Consider the following 24,540-nt stretch of genomic DNA (forward strand, 5'->3'; position numbering starts at 1 on the left):
GTTGACAAATAGGAAGAGGAACCGGGGAAGCACTATCATCTTCATAAGGGCAATTCTGCCCAACAGGGAGAGGGGGAGCTTAATCCAGGCGTCTACATCGTCCACCAGTTTGGTAAACGCGACCCCGTAGTTGTCGCGGATCAGGATCTCAGGGTCCGTGTGGAGACGGATGCCCAGGTATCGCACCGAGTCGTCCGTCCACTGTAGGGGAAACTCCATCTCAAACGGCTGCGTGACTGGGGTCAGGGGGAAAGCGATGGACTTGTCCCAGTTCACTTTGAGTCCCGACAGCGCCCCAAAGCGGACCACTTCCCTGAGTATCGGCGACAGATTGGTTACTGGGTCCCGGACATACAGTAAGGTGTCGTCTGCATAAGTCGAGATGCCAATCTTATATGTGGGGAAGCTGACACCCTCCAGGCTATGGTATTCCCGCATGGCACACGCTAGTGGCTCAGCCACCAGTGCATATAACAGGTGGGACAAGGGGCATCCCTGTCGAGTACCTCTACCGATGTGTATCGGGTCCGAGACAGTGTCGCCGAGTCGCAGGCGGGCCGAAGGGTGATGATAAAGTGCCCCTATTCTCTGCAGAAACGGTTCTCCCAGCCCCAGTTTGCGCAATACCCTAATCATGAACGGCCATTCGACAGAGTCGAACGCCTTCTCCATATCTAGGAATATCGCCAAGGCGGGATTCTCCTGCTTCACATGCTGTATCGTTCCCAGCACAGTGCGGATGTTATAGGTTAGGTTCCTGCTAGGTACGAATCCCGATTGTTCCGGCGCCACCAGGTCCGGGACCAGCAGCGCGAGTCTGTTGGCTAGAACCTTCGAATAGAGCTTCGCGTCCACGTTCAGCAAGCTGAGCGGACGGTACGATCCACAGTGGTCCAGGGGCTTCCCTTGTTTCGGGACCGTAACCAGCAGAGCTTCCCGCATTGAGGGCGGCATTTCTCCCTCCTCGCAAACGGTGTCAAAGAGGGCAATCAGATGTGGGAGTAATAAGTCTTTGAAAGCTTTGTAAAAGCCAGCCGTGAGGCCGTCAGAGCCTGGGGCGCTCCCCGACCGCATGCCACCCAGGGCATCCAGAATTTCATCCTCATGGAAGGGGGCCATTAGAAATTCCCTGTCTGAGTTCTTAAGGAACGGCATCGAAATGTAATCTAAATAGTCGTCAATCTCGGTTTCCGCACCCCCCGCCCTAGAACGATACAGTTCCGAGTAATATCGTCGGAACGTCTCCAGTATCTGGTCTTCCTCAACCACCCGGTTGCCCTCCGGGGTCTGCAATTCATCTACCACTAACGGTTTACGGGATCCCTTGGCCATACGGGCCAGCAGGGCCCCCGGCCTCTCCCCCTCCCCATAAGCCCGAGCCGTGGCATACTTTCCCATATAGAGGACTTCTCTATCCGCAAGCGCGTGGTATTCTGCCAACATGGGCACTAGTTCTTGTCCCGCCACTCCTCCCGGGTCCGCCAGCTGTTCCCTCTCTAGGGCCGCCATCTTGTTCTCCAGGTCGGAGAGGTCCCGTCTAATGGAGCGTAGGACGCTGGAGTGTTTGGACATGGCCATCCCCCTGATATAAACTTTGAAGGCCTCCCACACAGTGAAGAAGCTATCTACGGAGTTAGTGTTGGTGGCGAAGAATCTTTCTATATCTTCCGCCAATTCCCCTCGGAAGGCGTCGTCTAGTAGCGCATAGGGCGGGAAACGCCAAGTATAAGGCGGGATCCCCTTTCTGTCGGTGTAGAGACTGATCAGGACCGGGGAATGATCCGATAACGTGCGTGGGAGAACTGCACACGAGCCGATGCCGCCCAGTACCGAGGAGGAGGCGAGCCAGTAGTCTATCCTAGTGTGTATGTTGTGATATGCTGAGTAATGCGTGTAACCGCCCTGCGTAGGGTGCTTTTCCCGCCAAACATCCACCAGGTCCAGCTTCGTCATTTCCGCTCTCATGTGGACAGCAGACGCAACTGGTCTTCGAGTAGGGCCCGCAGAACGGTCCCTGTCAGGGTCAAATACAAAGTTGAAGTCCCCCCCCCCCATAGCATCTTGGTGTGCGTGTGTGACCTACAGGTGGCCGACAGAGCTGCATAGAACTCCGGACTATCATGGTTAGGGCCATAAACATTTACCAAAAGCAGGTCCAGCCCCCTCCCCGTACACCTAGCCACTACATATCTACCCTCAGTGTCCACAGATAGCGGGGTCAGTTTCAATCTCGAGGCGGGGTTAACCCAGGTGAGTACGCCACGGGCGTGGGAGGTGAAACCCGCTGCTACTATATTCCCTGCCAACCCTCTAGCCTGCAACATCTTACTGTGGACGGGCAGGTGTGTCTCTTGCAGCAGGGCCACATCCACATGGTGTCTATTAAGAAAGCTCATTACCTTCCGTAGCTTTCGGTGGTCATTTAGCCCTCGCACGTTCCAGGTCAACAGGGACAGCGCGCGTATGGCATGCGAGTGTTCAGACATTACAGCAGCAGACATCGTAAATCACAACGCGCCATATTAACTCCGTCAGGAGGTGGTGAACCCTTAAACAGTACATCATCGCTCAAGACAAGCAGACAGTCACTCCGCTCACGCGCACTCACCATTCGCCAGATACTCATAGCAAACCACAGGCCTTTCAATTTCCGAACAGCAACAAACCCCTCAACTTTAGCCCCACCGCCCTCCCCCCTGTCCCCGCCCCACCCACAGCTGACCACCCCCAACCCGGCCAGACAGAGCCCCCCACAATTCCCCATCAACTCAGGTACCCCAAAGTAGCGGGCGATACAAGTCCCAACTCCCTGGGGAGTGTCTCAACCAAAAGCACAGGGGCAAAGCGTGCCGAAACTGCATAAAAATCACCAGCGGTGTAAAAGTTCTTTTTTCTCCAGTTCCGCATCCCCTCTTAGCCCCATCGTGTTGCAATGCCTCACACTGAAGTCACCCAGTTCCCCCCCCGCCCCCCAACCCGTCCCTGAGTACAACACAATGAACGCCTCACCGGCATTTGCAGATTGGTCCGGCAACAACTGGGCAGTAGGAGCCGCTGCGTTATGACTCCACCCGTCTCCCAGCCAATGTCTCCAGTTGGGTCCAGGGCGCAGCTCAGAATATGGAGACTCACAGTGTACCCATCGTAGCCTGTCCAACAAAGACACTTGCAACGGAGTACAGAAAAAACCAGGTGCCCTGCCTCAGTCCTGTTCCTCCAGGGTCGACGCCTCCCCCGAATCCTCTCCGTGCTGCTGTCGGTGTTCCTTACGTTCTTTGGACCAGTTTTTCAGTGACTTCTGTAGTTCCTTAGGGTCCGTGAAGAAGAACGATTTCCCGCCGGTGTTAATCCTCAATTTGGCTGGGTACAGCATCGCATAGTCTAGGCCCAGCTCGCGCAGCTGTTTCTTATGCGGAATGAACTGGCGGCGCTCCTCCTGTACTTTGGCTGTGAAGTCGGGGTACAGTGATATTTTCATGCCTTCCACCTGTAGTTGTCCTTTTTCCCGAGCCAGCCGCAGGGCCGTGTCTCTGTCCCTGTAGTTTAGGAGCTTGGCAATGATGGGTCGGGGTGGCAGTCCAGGTTGGGGCTGAGGGCCCAAAGTGCGATGCGCCCTCTCCACGATGAACATTGGGGAGAAGGCCTCCTCCCCAAGAAGCGTTTTCAGCAGGCCTTCCACGTAGAGCTCCATCTTGCCTGTCCGAGTCGATTCCGCTACCCCCGTTATGCGAATATTCGATCTGCGGGAGCGCGCTTCCAAGTCCTCTGCCTTGTCACGGATCACTTGGAGCAACCTGCCGAATTGTCGACGGTCTTTGTCCCACTCGGTCTGTGCCTCCTCCGCCTCCGTGAGGCGCCTTTCTGCCATGTCGAGGCGCTCCGCGTGTTTGTCTACGCGTTCCGCCATGCGGTCCATGCGGTACGATAAAGCGTCTATCTTGGAGCCCACTGCCTCTATGCTGTTCTGGATTCCTTTCTCCATCGCTGCCAGCAGATCTCGAAGATCCGTAGGGGCCGTGGACGCTGTGGCTCCTTTCGGGGAGGCCTCCGCCGCCGGGGGCTCCGACCCCTTCGTCTTCCGGCGGTCAAATGAGAGTTTGGCCTGCGTTGCATCGTGTTTCCCCATGATGAAGATCCAGCACCAGGGAGGGTTTCTGTCTCACGATAATCACCCCGTAAATGTCCAGGCAGAGCCGCAAGGGTAGTGCTCCGCTCACTCCTCGGCCCCAGAAACGTTGGCACTGGCGGGCCAAAAATGGTGGCTGCGGCGCAGGTATAACCTCCGGGGTGCGCCTTGTGTCGGAGTTCGCCAACCGCCCAGAACTGTGCCGGCCCCGGCGGGCGTGCTAGCAGCAGTGCCCCTGCAGTTGTAACGTCGCTGCGTGTGGGCTCCCAAGTGAGCCGTGGCGATCACGCGGACTGTGCGCCGCCCCAGTATCAGCGTGCTGCACTCTCCGGCTCCTCTGGAAGTCGAGGCCGCACGTCAGGTGACGTCGTGCGGCCTGCTCCGTAGGGCAGGTCGCGGCTCCAGGCCTGGTCCGCGCCTCTCTCCGTCACCGATTGTGTACGGGTCGTTACCCACGGCTCTCGGTCACTCCGGGCCACTCAACCGGGTCGGGGGGGCACCAGGGGTCACCAGGCACCGAACCCAGCTAGATTGGCATTCAGCAGGATAGTTTATCAGGATATTTTAGGGGCTTAGGCGAGGAGCCGAAAGCTCACACGTCCGCCATCGACGCCGGCTAGCTCCGCCCCCCCTTTATAGGTTCTTAATAGACAGTTTATGGGTGTGTTCGGTATTAGCTCGGCCAACATGTGTGTTAGTGCGTCCGTCACTTCCCGCCAATACTCCTAGAGCGCGGGGCACGCCCTTGCTGTATGGAGAAAGTCAGCTCCTGGGGTGGAGCATCTTTTGCATTTATCATCTATTCTAAGTCCATATCTGTATAATTTAACTGGCGATGAAGATACCTGAAATGTATAATGCGTAAATTGCAATTCGGCGTAAGTAGGTGTATCTGTGCGCAACTATAATCCCATTCATCCTTCGATATAGTGGTCCCAATTGTCTCCTCCCACCTGGTTAGTGCCCTATCCGGGTCTGTGTTTTGTTCGTTTTGGGATGCGTTGTACAGTTTAGTCACCCGCGCAACCCGTGTCTGCGCAGTGAGTAGTATTTGGAGCGCTTGCAATGGCGTGGGTTCGGCCGGGAACTCGTCATATAAATATCTCACAGCCGCCCTCAGTCTGAAGTATGCAAACATTTTTAAAGGTGTTTGGTGTGCGCATAGGGACAGGTCCTGGGAGGAAATGAATGTGTTGTGTGGGAATATCGCGTCTAGCGTTGTAAGTCCCATTTCCCCTAGAATCTCTCTCATGTTTTGTTCTTGTGTGACCGATGTTTTAGGATGATGCGCCAGTGGAAGCGCAGATGCATAAATTGGTCATTTCTGCGTTCGCGTTGCTAGTGTGCGCCACGCCTTGGATGTGTACTTAACAAGGCGTATTGTATCGTTGGCGTAGTTCCCTACATGGTCTGTTATGTATTGTATCAGTTTATTTGGGTGAACGCTGTCCACTTTCACCGCTATGTGTGGAATGTAAGAGTAAGGTTGCGTCCAGTAATATGTATGATGTGCTTGTGCACAATAATAGTATAACTGTAGGTTGGGAGCGGCGAAGCACCCTTGATGATACGATTTAGTGAGTACCTTCCAGCTCACTCTCGGTTGTTTCCCAGCCCATGTGAGACACGGCAATGCTGTACGCAGTCTAGCGAAGAATGCTTGTGTGAGCCAAATCAGAATGTTCCAGAACAGGTACAAGAAGCGGGGTAAGACCACCATTTTCTGAAGTGCTATGCGATCCGCCATTGACAAGGGCAATTTAATCCACCTTTCAATTTGGTCCTCCAGTTTTCTTACTGCCACTCCATAGTTTGCGTTGATAACCATCTCCGGGTCTCGATGTACTCAGACTCCCGGGTACTACACCGGGTCTGAGCTCCATTTCAGTGGATAATCCATTTGTGGCTCCGAGGTTTCCGGCGTCAGGGGGATCACTACAGATTTGTCCCAGTTGATGCGGAGACCAGAATATTGTTCAAATTTAATATATTCTCTGATTAGCGGGTTCAGGTTTGTGTTCGGATGTCGAACATACAGTGCCATGTCATCCGCATAGAGTGATATACTCACGGGGCGAAGGCTAAATTGGAGTGCAGTTTCTGGATGGTTCTGCCTAATTTTACAGGCCAGCGGCTCAATGTGAGCGCGAACAGGATAGGTGACAGTGGGCATCCTTGCCTTGTTCCACGGCTTATTGTGAATTGCTGTGAGGTATGCCCATTAATGCGTACTCTAGCTCTGGGTTCATCATAGAGTAGCGCGATCCATTTTAGAAAGGCAGGCGGAAACCCCATCCTGGACCTTACAGTCATCATGAAGTCCCATTCCACTGAATCAAAGGCTTTCGCCGCATCAAGCAGCGCGGCCGCTGCCGGCAGTTCTGGGTTCAGGCTAGGATACATCGTAAATATAGTTCATATGTTTTGGGTTGTGGATCTCGTGGGTATAAAGTCCGCCTGGTCCAGGAGCACCAACATCTTTAATAGCGGTTGTAGTGTGTTTGCTAGTATTTTGGCAAGTATTTTTACGTCAAGGTTTATGAGGGAGAGAGGGCGATAAGATTCACAGAGTGTGGGGTCTTTGCCCGGGTTCGGAAGCACTATCAATAGCGCCTCTCGCAGCGTTGGCGGGAGGGCCCCTTCTTCATGCTTCCCCCTAACATCTGAGCCAGCTGTGGTATTAACAGGTCTTTGAATTCCTTGTAGAATTCCCCCGGCAACCCGTCTAGCCCCGGGGCTTTGTTAATAGGCAGTGAGTTGATCACTTCTTTAAATTCCTCTTCCGTAATATGGTGTCCCAGATACTCCCTGTGGGTATCCGAAAGCCAGGCTAGCCCTACGTCGTCCAGGTATTCGTGTATGTCTGGTGGTGCATGTATTGCCAGAGTGGTGTATAATGCTGAATAATATGTGCAGAACTGTTCCAGTATGGAGGGGGTATCATATACCCGCACATTTTGCCCGTCAGTAACTTGCGTTATCAATGAAGTGCCCGACATTAGTTTAATTTTTTGCATCCGTGCCCTGCCTCGTCGTCCTCCCTCCCCATATGTTCTAGCTCTATGCTGTTTGGATAAATACTTTATCTCTGTGTCCACGTATTTATGATATGTGCTCACCTTGTTGCTTTTATCCGCTAGGGTGGAGTCGTGTAGGGTGTCAGCATATTCCAGCTCTAGTGTCTGGATGTCCTTTTTCAACCATTTTCATCTGTTGCCTGATGTCCCTGAGTATTCCGGCATGTTTGCTTATGCAGTGTCCCCTTAAAGGCCTCCCATAATGTCCTGTAGCTTTCAACTGTTCCTGTGTTAATGTGGAAAAAGCCCTCAATGGCCTGCCGCAGTTCCTCACGAAATACCGATCTTTCAGTGCTGCCGGTCTAAGTCGCCATGTGAATTGTATCGGGTGTGGGTGGGCACCTCTAGCACCATCCTCATGGGGGAGTGATCTGACAGGGTCTTAGGCAGGTTTTCCACTTCCGTGATCCACGTGCCAACCTTTTGAGAGGTCAGCCAGTAGTCCGGCCTCGACCAAGTGTTGGGAGTCAATGATGTACATGTTCCCTCCTTTCTCCCTGGGTGTCTCTGTCGAGATACGTCTGCCTAGGACCATTCTTGCATTCCCTCAAGGATGGATCGCGCCGCTCGCCTCCCATGTCTGTCGGCACCAGTGGCGCTGTCCAGCAGCGGATCTAAGCTTGTGTTGAAGTCCCCACCCCACATGACTGCCTTCGGTTGTGTCTCATTGAGCTTGGACCAGAGATTGTCATAAAAAAGTGGGTCTGTGTTGGGGCCATAAGACGTGACAATTGTGAGATCTGTACCCCCAAAGTCTCCCCTAAGTATGATGTATCACACCTGATCATCCGTGACCGTGTTAATGAGTGTAAATGGGATGTTGCGTTTAACCAATATTAGTACTCCTCTGGCATAGTTAGAGTAAGATGATGCCACTCTGAATTGTGCCCATCTATATCCTATCCTGCTTTCTCTCTGGGGCGCAGTGTGTGTCTGCTGAATGCATGCAATATCTACCTTGTGCCTGTCTAAGTACGCAAGGACTTTCCTAATTTTGCGCGGGTCTTGTAAGCCTCTCACATTCCATGACATGAGAGTCAGTGTCCTAAACTGGTGTGTCCCGGCAATCTCGTGTTCTCCAGTTGTAGTGAGCCGACCGTGCAAGTATCACTGGTCGTGTGTTTGTGCTGTCATGTGAACCATTAGTGGTGTCGTCAACTACCACTTGGTGATTTTCAACCATTCCCCCCCTATCCCTCCCCCACCCACTTCGTCGCATACCCCGTGACAAAGACATCCCCCTCGGTGGTTCCTCGGTCGTTATCACCCCCTGTTAAAGAACAGTTGTGGTGCACACTAGTGGGCGGGAGCAACCTTAGCCGTATCCCCCTCTACCTGGATGGCTAGAGTGGGGGGGGCCTGTCTATCAACATGAGAATGCACTGTGTCTGTGAATCCCGCAGTCCATTATAACTCAACACAGTTTATGAATGCCTAACTCTGGATGTATTGTACCATACAAACACTCATAAATAAACATTTCACAGCATTGTGTAATTCAATTTGTCCTGCATTCGACTTATCTGAGCCGCCAGTCTTCATCTCAGATTTCTTGGGATATGTAGATCTCAATGAGTCATAGCTCTTGATCCATCCTTTCTTATAGTGGACTCTCCCGCCGGTTACCTGCATTGTGTACAAGTGTCCGTTCCCTTGGACGGGGTCGTAGTAGGTAATGGCGATATCCATCTACTTTGCATATTTCCCGAACCATCTGACTGCTTTATTCCACGTCTGACATGTTTCCCTGTTCTTGCCGTCTATCTCTCGGCGATCTTCTGCGGTCTCCTTTCGGCTTCCTCAGTTGCAGGTATTTCGAGATGTCTTTTGGATCATTGAATATCTTTATATTGCCGTCATCCGTGATCTTCAGCCTGGCCGGGTACAGCATGGCACATGGGATTTGCAGATCTCGTAGTGTTTGTTTTACTTGTGTGTACTTCTTTCGCGCTTCCTGGACAGATTGAGTAAAATCGGGGTAGAGAGCTATGTCCATTCCCTCATGTTTTAGAGTCCCCAATTCACAGGCTTTACGTAGTGCTGCATCTCGGTCGCGATAATTCTGTATTTTCGCGATGATGGGCAGCAGTCTAGTGCCTACTGGTGGCTTCAGGGCTAAAGATCTGTGAGCCCTTTCAATCAGGAAGACTTCCAAGAATGTGTCTCTTCCCAGCAGGGTTATTAATAGTTGTTCCACATATTTCTCCATTGGACCTGTATTGGTGGTTTCCGCAATTCACATAATCCGTATATTACTTCGTCTAGACCGGGCCTCCAAATCTTCTGCTTTGGCAGTCAGCACTGCTAGCTGTTTTTCCACCCCCGATTGTTTCACTGTGATTTGATTATTTGCGTCTTCCACGTCCGATATTCTGCGCTCGTATGTCTATCCTTTCAGTATGTCTGTCCAGTCTTTCAGACATGCGGTCGACTGTGCATAAGGTTGTCAATTTTGCCATCAATGTTTGTCAGTGCAGTTTGGATCGTATGGAACATTGATTGTATATTGTCGGTCGCTATTTCTCCTGCGGCCTGCACAGATTGTGAAGCTGGCTGGTGACAGTTGCCATTTTGTTCTTGTACTTTTTTGGATTGGTCAAAATTTATTTTTGGTTGTTTTTTGTCTGGTTTACCCATCTTGGTACACTTTTGTCTCGCCTCTCAGTGTTCTTCTGTTTCCTACCACTGTATTGCCTTTCGAGTGTCGTTGCAGTGTCGGGTCAACCTCCGTTACTGATCCAGTCTCAATTGCGCCCTTCAGTTCCTCTCGTCACGTTTGTTCAGGAGCCGAGCGGCTTAGCAGATCAGGTGGGCCAGTGAGGTGATGGGAGGTGTAGGTTCCGATCTGCACACTCAGGTTTTATGATGGAGCGTTCCTGGTCACTTTGCTCTGCGTCACCTTGGATCTTTCTTGGTCTATCGGGTGTTTAGCGCAGTGTTCGGGCAGCTGCAGTCTTTGTGATTGACTTTTGATAGTCTCCCTTTAAAGTGCAGTGTCGCGAGTATTGCCTCGTTCGCTGGAGTTGTTGCAGCCTGTGCGGGTCTGCCCCTAGGCCCGCTTCTAGCCCTCCGGGTCTTTTTTCTGCTCCCTCAGCGCTCCCTGGCGGGTTCGCAAAAATGCGTGCGTTCAGTTCTGGGGCTCCACTCAGTTTAGTTCCCCCATGGGCCGTTCCTGCCGTACCTGTAGGGTGCTGGGGACGCGTTCAGATACCGCAGCCAGCTTCGTGTCTTCCCACCGGTTCCTGCCTTCGTCTCCGCTCCACAGCGGTGGGCGGGGCTACCGCAGTCCGGATGGCGTCCTTTATGTAGCGGCTTAGTCTTGCACTACAGGCCGGTTCGTGGTGTATGCCTTCTCCGCTTGATCGCTGTCAGTTTTAGTGTCCAAAAGGTGCTCTTACAGCATCCGGTTCTGCGCCATTTCTTCACCGAGCATTGAGATCAAGTCAGGTTGCTGAGTACATGCGGTTATTGGTGCGGTGTACACTCCGTCAGTGCAGGATCTTTATATGGCATTGATTGAAAGAGTTTTTTTTAAAAATATCTACAGGTACGAAGCTTCATCTTTAATAAACATGGTGGGCCACTAGGTTTTGGGCACAACAATATTCTAGATATTATTGAATGTAGGGGAGACTGCACGATTCGCAAATTTTAAGCAGAACTTACCGCAGATAAGCCTGATGATGTTGGTAAATTTGGCTCAAAATGGGCAGAGAAACTAGGTATCGCTCAGCAGCGCTTCCAGGATTCACTAGACCTGGACCAGACAATACTTTGCTCGGCTACACTACAAGCACAGCATTATAAGACGGTATAATCCTTGTATCACACACCTGCAAGGATAGCCCAGTGGGGGGGGGGGCCTCTCAGGAACTACCTGCCCTCGCTGCGATACTTCGGAAGCAGTCATAATTCACATTTTTGCTTCCTGTCAGCAGTTGTACACACTCCACAGGGCGGTTGAGCGGTTCCTGGATAGGTCCTTGGGGATCAAAACTACCCTTTCCCCAGTTGTGATTATCCTTGGGGGTCACTGAAGACACGGGGGCCCCCCATGAGGAATTCTTATTCATGGCTATGGCAGTGCTGCGCATGTGTATTGCTAAGTTATGGTTAGATAAGGTGCCCCCTACCATTCAACATTGGCTAGCCAGGCTGCTTTCTGCCTATAATTTGGAAAGTGCAATTTATGCAAGGAAAGGCAGAAAGGGTAGAATACTTGGGAAGAGAACCTGGAGACCTATTCAGCAGTGGAAAGAGGGATTTAATAATATACATTAGGAATGTTGCTTCTATATCCTGCTCGTAGCGGTTTCTTTTCTTAGCACCTCCAGACTTATTTTCTTTATTTTTCTCTTCTTCCCCTTATCATGGAGGGTTTTTTTTCGTCTTCATATATTGTGATGTTTCAATTATGTAAAAGGATTGTATATAATGTAAAGTAATGTACTATGTGCTGTGCTGTAACATTGGAAAGAAAATATGAAAAACCTTTAATAAAAATATTAAAATAAAAATTTAAAAAACAAGAGAAAACTTGACAGATGGACACACCGATGAAATTGGAAAGATCTTTAATGTTTAAGTATGCCTTGTTTTGTTCCCAGAATATTCAGACACACTTGATGCTGATGCATGCAAATCATGTGAAGTGCAATGTCTCAAATCTCAATGTCTTGAAGTTGTTCTTCTCAATGTAGAGCACCTCAATGCAAACCATGTGTGACTGCTATAAGGAGAGTACAGAGGTTCACCTACTAAAGTTTTAGACAAGGTCTTCTGTTAGACAGAGGAGAGAAAACTGGCCCCAGTGATCTTGATAGTGAGCTGAAAGTACCAGTAGCAGTATTGCCCCATTTGCTAATCTCACCTTTCATGACCTAGAGGGGAACATCCTACCAATCTTTCAGCCTCCTGAGAGAGAGATTTTCTTGAAAAAAAGCGAAACGTCTAGCAGACATTCTACAAGATGGAGTGACATACAAAAAACTTAAATCGCAGTTGCAGTCAAAATCACTCTTCAGGAAGGCAGGCTGTCTAACAGGCTACCTGTCTTCTTGATTGGCAGGGCAGTTTCCTATATTCTTTAAAGAACAGGGTCAGGTATTCACTGTCTAGTGTGGAAGTAAGGCAGCCATTTCCCAAATTATTGCCCTTTGATGATTCATGTTAGAGTTGTGTTTTCAGACAAGTATTGTATTCTATATTTGGTATATTTAATTTGGTATAGTAAAAAAGACAGAAAATGCTACCTCCAAAAGGCATGTATTATAGTTATTTTATTTTCAATCTGAACATGATGATTACTTTAACTAATATATGCCTGGATCCCATGCCTGCATAGGAATATTGTAACCTTTATGAATTTAGAAAGAATCACATGATAGAAAACGTATATTACATGTTCTTAATTATAAAATATTCGAACATGTGGTGGATTAGATGTGAAACAGTCATTACCAGTGACTTGGAAGGACAGACATTGGAAAAAGAGTTTCCATAGATGTGCTAATGCGCTTGCTGAATACAGAGAAACCAATTGTTTCTCCAAGTGGCCTGATTCTCCAGTTGCCACATCTAGTGAGCTGTAGGTCTATGCACCTCTTTTAGAAAATTAGGTGGCCAAGCTAAGGCCAAACAATGACCATCAGGATATACATCCACTATATTGCACGGTAAGACAATTGCATGTACTACGCTAATCTAACCACTACATCCCAAGGTAAGTGTGGAGTGCGGACAATGTGGAGGTAAAAATAATATGTTCACCTACAGAATGTAGTGGAAAACAATGTACAGAATGGGATATAATTGTGGGTTGATATTATTGACCTCTATGTAATGCTATGCAACCAAGATTCAATGACTTATCTGTGTATATGGAAAATGTTGATTGATGGGCCTCGCTAGTGCATAAGGGTTTCTAAAACTCCTTTTCTCCTCATGCAGTCAGTCTTCTGACTTTACTGACTCCGTATTTTAGGTTCCTTAAACTAAAGAGGTAGTAACTAGACTCCAGTGTACCTAAACTACCTTATAACGAAGTGTTTGACAATAAGCCCTACACTGGGACATCATTAGGTATTAGGGAGAATCTATTCCATATACCCTCTTCTCTTGTACCTTGAACTTTATCATATGCCATAAATGAGCACCTTGCAAAAAACAGACAAGTGGTTTACTGTCAAAATGGAAATCAAATATACTGGCTTAACATATCCCTTTCTAAAGATCATATAAGCTATCCGTGCTTACAGGCATCCAGGAAGAGGCAATGAAGAACAACATTTATCTTAATAAAATATTTCCTTATACAGAAGCATCCGACATTCTGTTACAAAGCGCATTTCATTAATTTGTGGGGGAAAAAAGCAATTCCTGTAACAGCAGGTGTAATACTGATGCGAAATAATTACTTACCTAAATGCTTTTGAAGAAAGGCCAATGAGGCTTTATTGATTAGATCAATGGCTACGTGAGGATCTATGCTTCCTTTTAATTTGAAAATCTTTCCAACAAGTGTACCAGTCAAGAATGTAAAATCTGGAAAACTCTGATGTACAGCTCCTCTACAAATGAAATAAAGAGTTTATGTTAAGCTGGGGAGATACAAATGTACAGAACATTATCATGTATCAATAACATTCAGATAACTTCAGTCTTCAAAATGAGATAATTATTAATGGATGATAACAGTCTTTTTGATTCTAATTCTAAAATTAACAATTACCCCAATTTTTCATGAAACAGATGCGACGAATTAAAGGAGAAGCCATTTAATTATCTTCCATTTATCACCAGCTCACGTATATACCTAAGACAAATACATTATTTGTATTAGATTTTAATCCGGTTATGTAGAGTTTCTGAAAAGAAAATCTATATCTGGCATTTGAGTCCCCAAATATCTAGCACTGTTGAAGCTATATATGTGGCATGCAACACAATGGACTCTTCTCTGACAAGCTTCTTTTTTTGAAGTTTCTTAGCAGAACCTAATAGGATATCTTCTTAGTTGCTGAACAGAAAATAAAGCAGTTGTTAATAATCACAATGGCTTGAAAGAGGCTAAATAAAACCTGAAGTGCAGTAGCTACGGAAGTCACAGGAAGGCCACAAGTTTCAACTTGGACTATCTTTTTTTTGAATATCACTTAACAGAAAACTGAGCCCAAGATTAAATTCTTAGAAGTTAAAACGATCAAAACCAACTAATAAATAACAACTAACACAAAAACATGGAATACATAAAAGGAATATTAATGGGATGCGTCTCCCAGTGTCAGGATTTCTCACCATGCTTGCTCCCAGGGACATTCTGTGAACTCTTGAACAGGAAGTCGTCGTAGCAATTTGCCCCGGAGGTTCTAGGCTAGGTGTAGTAAATGGCCATCTTATGCATGGCGTACCCCCAGATCTTTTCCTTGACTGTTCTTGCTGGCTGTAGAACTCTGTGCACTTTACCCTGGTAACCACAGGTAAAATGCCTGCTCTCCTTTCAACAAAATAAAATTGATATACCCTCGACTGGCGTATTTAACTTACTAATAAGTCCCTAGTATATGGTACGAAGTGTAATCATGGCCTGTAAGTTAAATTCCACTAGCAGACTGCAGCACCCATTGTGCCACCCATTACAGTGGCAATGTAAAACATGGCTTCAAGCCTACCACAGCCGCTTTTAAGTTGCAATACAACCTGTCAAAATACACTCTTGACAGGTCAAAATCTTCCTTTGACATATTAATCAGTCACCCCCATGTAGGCCCATAAGGCAGGGAGCCTGGGATTTAAAAGGACACAAACATGCAATGTTACACATATCCTTACAGTGCAAAAGCCCCCAAACCTATTTTAACTGTTGTAAGATTGGCTGATCCATTGGAAAGTATTGGGAGGCAATATTACATTTAATAATGTTATCTCTGATTAATAAACAATTTGAAAGATCAGTCTTGGGCTCTTTGAAATATTTATTAAAAGCTTAATTCACTGCTTTAGAGGGGCCACAGACGAAGGGCTGCTCATTTACCTGGCCACACTCCTTGTGTTGCCACACAGGCTCTCACAAGGGAAGAAAGATTAGCCATCATGGATTTAGGCAGAGCGGCACTGTGGGAATGTTTGCTGTTTGAAAGTGCTGTAAAAGTGGAGAAAGTTACTCCTGGGAACATTTATCCTATTGGTTTTGGTAGGGGGGAGATCAGGACTGCCAGAGTCTCCTCGCACAATGGCTCCAGGCATAGATATAGCACTCTCCTCAGAACACTACTGGACCTGTGGAAGATAAAAAGAGGACTAAACTTGCTGTCTGAGCCTTGTAAAGGCCTACAAGACTGAACCTGCTTTCCTTCTTGTACCGAGGACAAAGTAGGTACTCCAAGGATCAGACTATGGACCTCCTGTTCAAGCTACATGGAAGGGACACAACAAGCTACAAGAGACCTTTCCTGCAACTTTCTGAGCTGACCAGTTCCAATCAGACCTTGCTGGTGGCTCCTGCTGGAGTCTTGACCCCTAAGTGCTGGTCCTGAGATCCTGGACCGCCGGACTGTGTTAGAGAATGTACTCCTCCTAACATACTGAGAATCCTGGGACTTCAAACCTTTAGGCCTTGGAGGACCGGGACAAACCTGTTGACCCAATCTGACGTAGGTGTGTTCCCACTTAACTGATTATTCAGTTTTCCCCGGCATTGAGTTTTTCCACAGCAATAATTCTGATTTAGGAGGACCTTGTGGAGAAGCTATTCAGCCTCATGGAACCCTCTTCGGCTACAGTCTGTCTTTTGCCCCGCTGCAGGAATCCGGGCTCCAAAAAAGAGACAAAGTGCCACAAAAGTACCCAGCCAGCGAGGGACATTTATTGGGCATGAATTCAAATTTTTCCCGCTCTGAGCTTTCCCACCAAAAATAGCTTCGCCAAGACATCCTACAGCTATCCAACCTTGTGGGGCCCTTCTCTGCCACAGCCTCGGCCTTAACCCACTACAGATTTTGTACTTCCATTTCATAGACTATTTTTTTTATTAAACTTTATTCAATTTTTACATTGGTATGAGATCTTTCTTGTGCTGTGTTTTGCCTTTAAAGTATTATTGTAGTACCAAAACAGTAATACATATTGCCTCTATGTTTAACCTTTCTCTTCTGTACCATAACCACCAGGGAGTTGAGCTCAGGTTAATTGTGTGACTTTCGTGATTCACCCTAACAAGGATGGTTATTATTGATTAAGGTGGGTTCTCACCTCCCTTAACTAATACCCCCATTTCTTACACTGGTACTAGCAGTAGCACAAGGACAAAACGGAACAGTACCACAACCTGATACATCAGTTAGTGTTTAAAAAGTAGAAATTTCGGGATGCAAAATGTAGGCTAGTTTTGGACTGCTCATTCTGAGAGTCTGCCTGAATGCTCATGTTTTTTTTTTAAATCAGGCATAATCCTGGTCTTCTCATGAGGTCTGAAACTCTAAGGTGCAGCGCTAGAACCCATTACCTTGACATTCTTTTATATGAAGCTCCACCAGCAAAAATGGTCTTCCTTCCACAATGTTTATATTTAGTGCAAAATGCGAGCTTTCCTTTGCAGGAGTCCTTTTTCCGGACTCTAGATAGTATCCTTATTTCATTGATATGAGCAGGGAAATGGAGTAGGGTAGCTGTCTTGGTCTTGAAAAGGGATGTGGAGAGTGGCGGCATCCCCGACATTTGCCTATATTATTATATAGCACATCTCCAGCACAATGCTCACTGATTGGGACAATTGGGAGAAGTGTTTCCTCCGAGGCATGGTACAGGGGATGACATTGCCACGCCTTTGATGGGGACGGGGGAGACCGGTACCCTACTTAATCCGACACACAGCAGGTCTGTGGGAACCGCAGTAAAAAAGACACTACGTAGAGCCCCCTTTGGCAAGGAGTTACCCATATGGGACTTCGAGCCCTTCAATTCTATTGAACGGGATATGTCCATGGAAACGTGGAGGGTGGGCGGCTGTTGTGTAGTAGGGGACCTGTACCCAGGGGAAACCTTCATCACATTCCAGGAGGCACAGGATACATTTGAAGAGGGGCAGGGACAATTCTTACAATATGCTAAATTAGACAACGCAGTGAGGGAGCTCTGGAGTGCATACCCTGCAGTGCCACTACCTTCACACTGACTTGGAGGAGGATTACTCCAATGGTGAGAAGGCAGACAATTAATTTTCCTCTTCTATGGGCACTCCGCAAGGACCAAACAAAAAAGAGATCATAAGGCGCGAGCCGCATGGGAAATGGAATTGGGAGGGTCTCTGGAAGAAACGGACTGGAATCATGCATGTAATCTAGTGAAGGTGTCTTTCAATAATCGTTTTAAACTAATCCATTTGAACTATTTCCACTGTACTTACATGACAACGGCCAAGCTCTATAGCATTGACCTAACTAGAAGAACATCTTGTCTGCATTGATTGGAAGATGGGGCCACGTTCTTGGGGAGGGAAAATCGAGAAATCCAATGGACATAAGACGTCATATATACGACCTCAATTGACATTGCTCATTGCGAAACGGAGGATAGTGATAGGCTGGATGGGTTAGAATGGGGTATTGCCAAGGAACAGCATATGAAATGAAGCTCTCTCGCACGGACGACAAGGTCACTGAGGATTTGGAGCGGGGTGCAATGTTGACTGCCTTTAATTAATGTTGCAGTGGATTGGGAGGGGGAGACCAGAGTTTAGTGGGACATTGCACCTCACCATATGTGCATGACCGAAAGCTGCAGTGTACCTTGTTACGGTCCACCGCCAGTAGGTAATTATATATATATATAAGCAATACAACCGGTATGGAAGTTCTAAATACGGAACGTGAATTGCAGAATGTGGACATTCGACAAAAAGGAGCCGGCGACAGTCCATTCAAGTCGGTAAGCACATTTTTGCCTGTTATGCCAAAAGACGCGGTAGACATTTATCATGAATGCGTTGGAGAAGATTTAAAAAAACTACACCGCAAGGTACAGGCACAAAACCACAAGCTCGATGTTGAATTAAATCAATATATGATGTTAATGAATAAACTGAGTCAAAACCATGAAGTAGTAATCCATAAGTCTGATAAAGGCGGAAATATTGTTTTGTGGCAAAAAAAAGGACTACATTATAGAAGCCAGAAGACAATTAAATGATACCAACTGCTATGTAAGATCCAATGGCTTGGCCTATAAAAAAGCTAAAGAGGAACTCAAAAAGATGCTATTATCTTACAAAAGACAGAACTCTATTTCATCACCTGAATTTGACTTTTTGCATGTGGAACATCCGGTAATACCAATTCTATACTTGATTCCCAAGGTGCATAAATTGAAAGTTCCAACACCAGGTCGACCAATTATATCGGCCATCAACAGCATTGGGCAAAACATCTCCCGTTATATTGATTTATTTCTTCAAGACATTGTTAAAAGCTTACCGAGTTACTTGAAAGACACTGGTGACTTTTTGAATAAGTTGAATTCGATTCAATGGCAGGAGAATTGGTGTCTAGTGACTCAATGTCGAGTCGTTATATACTTGAATTGATCACACCAAAGGTATCGAAGCCATTCGGTATTTTTTGGGTTTAAGAACGTGTGAGTATTACAGTCACAATAAGATGTTGTGTGAGCTGGTACATTGGTGCTTACACAATAACTACTTCATGTTTGGGAAAGAAGTCTGGAAACAGATCAGGGGTGTCGTGATGGGATCATACTTCTCCCCCAGCTACGCGTGGGCTGGTGGGAGGAGCGTGGTCTCATCGGTGCACCCGGTTTTAGTGGTGTCAAACACCGGATGCGATTTATAGATAATGTGTTTTGTATATGGGAGGGTGACGAACAAAGTGCTTTAGAATTAGTCAATGCCTTAAATTGCAACCAAGAGAATCTTTTCTTTACCTCCAACATAAGTAAAGTACAGGCAGACTTTTTGGATGTACACATCACAGTTAACAACATTTTAACAACATCACTTTTCCGCAAACCCACTGCTGGAAATAGCATATTGCATGCCAGCAGTAAACACCTGAAACATGTAGTTGCAAACATTCCATTAGGAGAATTGTTGCGACTGAAAAGAATCAGCAGCACTCCTGAAATGTTTGAAAAAGTGGCAGAGGTGATGATAACCAGACTGAAAGCTAGAGGATACAGCAATGTAACACTACAAAGGGCTCTGAGGCAAAGTCGGGAAAGATCTAGAGAGTCTCTGTTACAATCAGAGGTTCAACAGACCAACAATGACAATGTTACTCCTCGCTTAAGCTTATCTTATAGCAAACAAGAAAGGCAAATTAAGCCGATTGTCAGGAGACACTGGCAAATTCTCATGACTGACGGGTTCTTAAATGACATACTGTCAGAAACACCGACAAGAACATACAAAAAAGCCAGATGCATGCGCAACAGCTTAGTTAAATCAAGCCCTGAGTTAGGTGGTGGCAACACCTGGCTCAAACAGAAAGATGGTTTCTACAAATGCTCAACTTGTCGAGCGTGTAAATTTGGTATCAACACCACGCATTACAACACCCCCTTCAGTCAAGTCAGTAAAGCTATTAGAGGGAATTATAACTGCCATAGTGACTTTGCAGTGTATGTTCTGACGTGCACCTGTGGCCTACGGTACATAGGCAGTACCAAATTACAGGTGCACGTCAGAATTTTACAACATCTTCGAGCAATAGTTAACAATATAGCACATACCCCGTAGCTTGCCATTTCAGATCTACTCACAACAATGATCTGAGCAATCTGACATATTTTGTCATTGATAAAGTGGCCCCCCTTAAGCGAGGGGGAGATAGAGAGAAACTGCTTAGAAAGAAGGAAACTCAATACATAGTTGAGCTAGACAGTAAATATCCTAATGGGTTCAACACCACAGAAGATTTACATAATTTTCTGTAGATATTAAGCTCTAAATTCAGACATGTGTGTGGTAAACCCTTTTCTTGAACCAAGCATTCAACGTATGTTTCCATTATTAGGGATTTCCAGTCTGAACATATAAGTGAATTCTCTGGAAGATTGTTTGGCGATCCAGTGCATCACTGGTGAACAGGTTGGATAAGAAACAACCACTAAGTATGTGAAGCTGAATCAATTTACCCGTAATTCATTTCTAACCAGACAGTTCGATGTAAATATTCTTCATATTAATATTACTACATTATTATTCTTTTTCTTCACCTTCATTTAATGTATATACACACTTTATATAATTTTAGGTTTGGATATGAATTCAATTAGTATTAGGGTTATCATAAATTCACAGGGTGTATTTTGATCTTTCCAATGACATTAACCTTTCCTCCGACAATGTGCTCAAAGAGGATTTTTGTCTTTTTCTCATGATGATTTGTTTCATATCAATGTTATATATTTTATAGGAGGTGTTTTGGGTACAAAAGGTTTTTGCGATACACAAGGAGCCTTTGAACTGGGTTATACTATGTTTGACATAAAACTACGTTTGAACACAGGATAAAGAAATGTGATAGTAAGATGCATCTGTACAAGAACAGGCTTATCTTTGGTCTTGATAGTTTACAGCATTATGTATATAGATGAATCGTTATGTAAATAGTGTAGATAGATGGACATATATTTATTTACATACATTATCTTTATCTTTTTTTATACAAAGACAGTATTTTTCCTGTAACCCATATATCGGCCACAATATTTAATATTTGTGTATTGTACATTGTGATCAGGCATTCATGCTGTAATATTTTTGTACCTCGTTTTCTCACAATGCATTAATGCGGTGTATTATTAAGTATTTTCGTTATGTTCATTGGGTGATCATGTGATTCACTTGAGAGGTGGAGCATCACTTAAAAAATACATATATAATTAGTCAGCTGACCGGGTGTACGGTGTGTGAACAAGAGCACTCGTTGCTCGAAACGCGTCGCCCGTTGAGAGGTCAATATTAAATCTGCCTTGTCGACAGCCTGGGGTCCGTGTCTTCATTTCGCCGTGTGTACGGAAGTGGTGAAGATTGTTGGTATAGTATATATATATATATATATATACACATCAAAATCTTTCCAGATACAGGACCGCACTCCACTGCTGATTAGTTTTCAAAACTCCTTTTATTTCATAACGTGCAGCTTCACAGCTCCGTGTTCTGTCCGCAGGCCTTACGCGTTTCAGAGCTCTTCTGCTCCTCACCAGAGGCCAAATGTCAGCAGGCAGTTTTGTTAAAGGCAACTCTCCTCCCTCTTAAATGCTTAATTAATCACGTGGCTCCTGGTGTGCCTTCCTGATGGAAAATAATTTTAACAGTGCATCACGGGACTTGGAGTTCATTTTATGCCAAATTATGCCCTTCAGTGGGTCTGTCTGCACATGCAAATTCACACTCCGGAGCCTAATGGAGGGCTTTTGAAATGGGTCCGAAAATTGAATGCAGCAGACAGACCCACTGAAGGGCATAATTTGGCATAAAATGAACTCCAAGTCCCGTGATGCACTGTTAAAATTATTTTCCATCAGGAAGGCACACCAGGAGCCACGTGATTAATTAAGCATTTAAGAGGGAGGAGAGTTGCCTTTAACAAAACTGCCTGCTGACATTTGGCCTCTGATGAGGAGCAGAAGAGCTCTGAAACGCGTAAGGCCTGCGGACAGAACACGGAGCTGTGAAGCTGCATGTTATGAAATAAAAGGAGTTTTGAAAACTAATCAGCAGTGGCGTGCGGTCCTGTATCTGGAAAGATTTTGATGTATATATATATATATATATATATATATACACACATATATATATATACATATATATATATATACACATACATACACATACATACATACATACATACATACATATATATATATATATATATATATATATATATATATATATATATTCCAGTACTCTATCCTTCCAGAATCCAATCACCAACCACAGACTCAGATAGACAACGCGGACCCAATTTTTTCGTGCGTTTCTTATTTATTTAAAGTGTTTTCGCCCCGCATCAGTATGCCGCCATGACGCGTTTCGGTTCGACCTGGACCTTGATCACATGACGCGTTACTCGCGGACCCATGCCAAATTTAAAGTGACAGGTAGCACATGATTGTAAACAGCTGTAACATTGCAAAATGAAACTGAAAAACAGACTATGCAACGTACAATGTATATGAACCAGACTGCTAATGGAATACCTAGAAAATCCAATGGAATGTACAAGTAAAATCCTACATATTTACAGATTATTTCATAAATGTACACCTTCATATTGAATAAAAAAATACATATATACATCTCAGTAAAAAAATATATATATATACATCTCTCAATAAATAAAGACATTTTGAGTGCCAGGCTCCAAAATAATATAAGGAACACTACTCACATAGTCATAATATGTAACAGAATCACTGGTCATACGTTATACGTGATTCCCTACGCAGTCTGTAATATGCTGTTTACATTAATACATATATACTGCGAGTAGATTGAGCACTTTGTTTTAAGCACTTTAGCACTGTTATTTTGAATAACATCTTATGGGTTTGTCTAACGATTTGTGACATGGTATTATAGATCTGAATATACCATTGTTTGCACATCGCTATAATATTTTCTCATGTACAGTTACCTATTACAACATCGTGATTCAACAATGGAACTTAAAAATGCACTAGCACTTTATTGTATTTTGCACATTGAATCGATTGCATTTTACTAGAAACAATGATTATCATAAATGAACTTAGTAATATGATAAAATGTTTTTATCAATGTTTCAAATATGTTCCTATATATATTCAATGCTCTATATTGTTGTACATAGCATAATTCTATGCAAAAGTATTTTCTTTATGTTTATTACCCATGTGATCGGATGGTATTTCTGTTGAGCACAGTATTTAAACACCCTCATTGGTCATTTGAAGCCATGTGATCAAGGCTGTTTTTGACGGCCGAAACGCGTCATGCCGATGGCGAGGGAAAAATAAAACCACGTTGAAATTTATTCCTGGTGTCGAGAGATCTGTACCTGAGGAACGGGTGGGGAGCCACTCTTGCAGGACTTTGTTTTCATACAATTTGGACAGAATACGGCTGTTTCTGTCCTTACGGATGCTCTCTTCGAAACTAGCTGCGGGGCTGAAACGGCCGACACCGCGCATGCGGATTTTGCACCTAACCCGGAAGGAGTAATCGAGTCAGCAGCTCCCCGTGCAACTAAGAAGACGCGACAAGCACTCGCAGCGAGAACGCTGTGTTTCCGAGTAGAACTGGACTGGAGTCGGAGGATCCCCGAGGGACTACGAGGTTACGCGCGGTAAACTGGTGAGTGCGCGTCGTCACACACTTGTGTGAATTGTTGTAGAGCACGGGTGGGGAGATCATCAAGCACCGCCAATCAACGCCCCTAACTCGAGATAAGACATCGTAGTTGAGGGCAGTGGTCATATAAGCATTTTTCCCTCCACAATAATGACAACATCGGCGGAGGCATTAAAGAACCGGGAAGCATTAGCTGATGCAATGTTTGTGAACTTACCGGCAATAAGACAAGTAACAGAAACCACGGATAACAGTAACCCTAATATGGATTTAAAGGGCAAACTTAAAAAATTGGAGAAATTACTTAAGACTGAGACTACAAAATGGTGGGAAAAACGCTCACTAGAAAAATACTTGGAAGCGGGCAGAGTCCCAAGAGGTTTGAGGGTACTCATAGCTCCATCATTTGAGAATCCCAACCCCCTTATGTTGAAGGAGTGGGCCACCAATAACTTGGAAGCATCAAAAAATATGATCTGCATTTTAATCAAATATGCGGAAATTGATAGAAACGACATCTTGAAAGAAATGGAGATACTTAATAATGAATTGGACACACACAAGGAAAAGGAGTACATCAAAAAATATTGCGAAGATATAGACACCCGCCTAGCGAAACACCAAGAAACCATTAGCCTGCGCAAACAGTATAAATTCGCCCGTGACAAGCAGGATTATGAGACGGGGAGAATTTTCACGTTTGCACGAAAATATGATACAATGAAAAGACAGGCACTAGTCCCTAAATCTGCGATGCCAATGACAAATGAAGGAGGTGAAACAATTGTTTCAGAGGCAGAACTTCGCTCCAATGCCAGCAGTATGGGATCTGATGATGAACAGGTAGCGGGTGGATCCTCTAGTGTACCAACTCACTTTGCACCATCAGAGGAACTGGTTTTTTTTAATCGAGGACAGACTAAAAACATTACGACCGAAAACCCAGCAACAGCTGAACAAAAACGAAAACGCAAAAACCATAAATG

The 24,540-nt window shown here is 45.5% G+C and overlaps 1 protein-coding gene across 3 annotated transcripts in view; it reads right to left on the minus strand.

Annotated features, from left to right (window-relative positions):
• The window catches only part of PLA2G7 (phospholipase A2 group VII), a 345,622-nt gene that overhangs the window by 53,651 nt on the left and 267,431 nt on the right, over positions 1-24,540 (minus strand). For all 3 annotated transcript variants that reach the window (XM_086926243.1, XM_086926241.1, XM_086926242.1), the window contains exon 10: positions 13,624-13,772. In XM_086926243.1, the coding sequence (XP_086782369.1) occupies positions 13,624-13,772 (149 nt within the window). The remainder of the gene's footprint in view (positions 1-13,623; positions 13,773-24,540) is intronic.

This window comes from Lissotriton vulgaris, chromosome 6 (genome assembly GCF_964263255.1).
Source record: "Lissotriton vulgaris chromosome 6, aLisVul1.2, whole genome shotgun sequence".
In the NCBI taxonomy this organism is placed as follows: Eukaryota; Metazoa; Chordata; class Amphibia; order Caudata; family Salamandridae; genus Lissotriton; species Lissotriton vulgaris.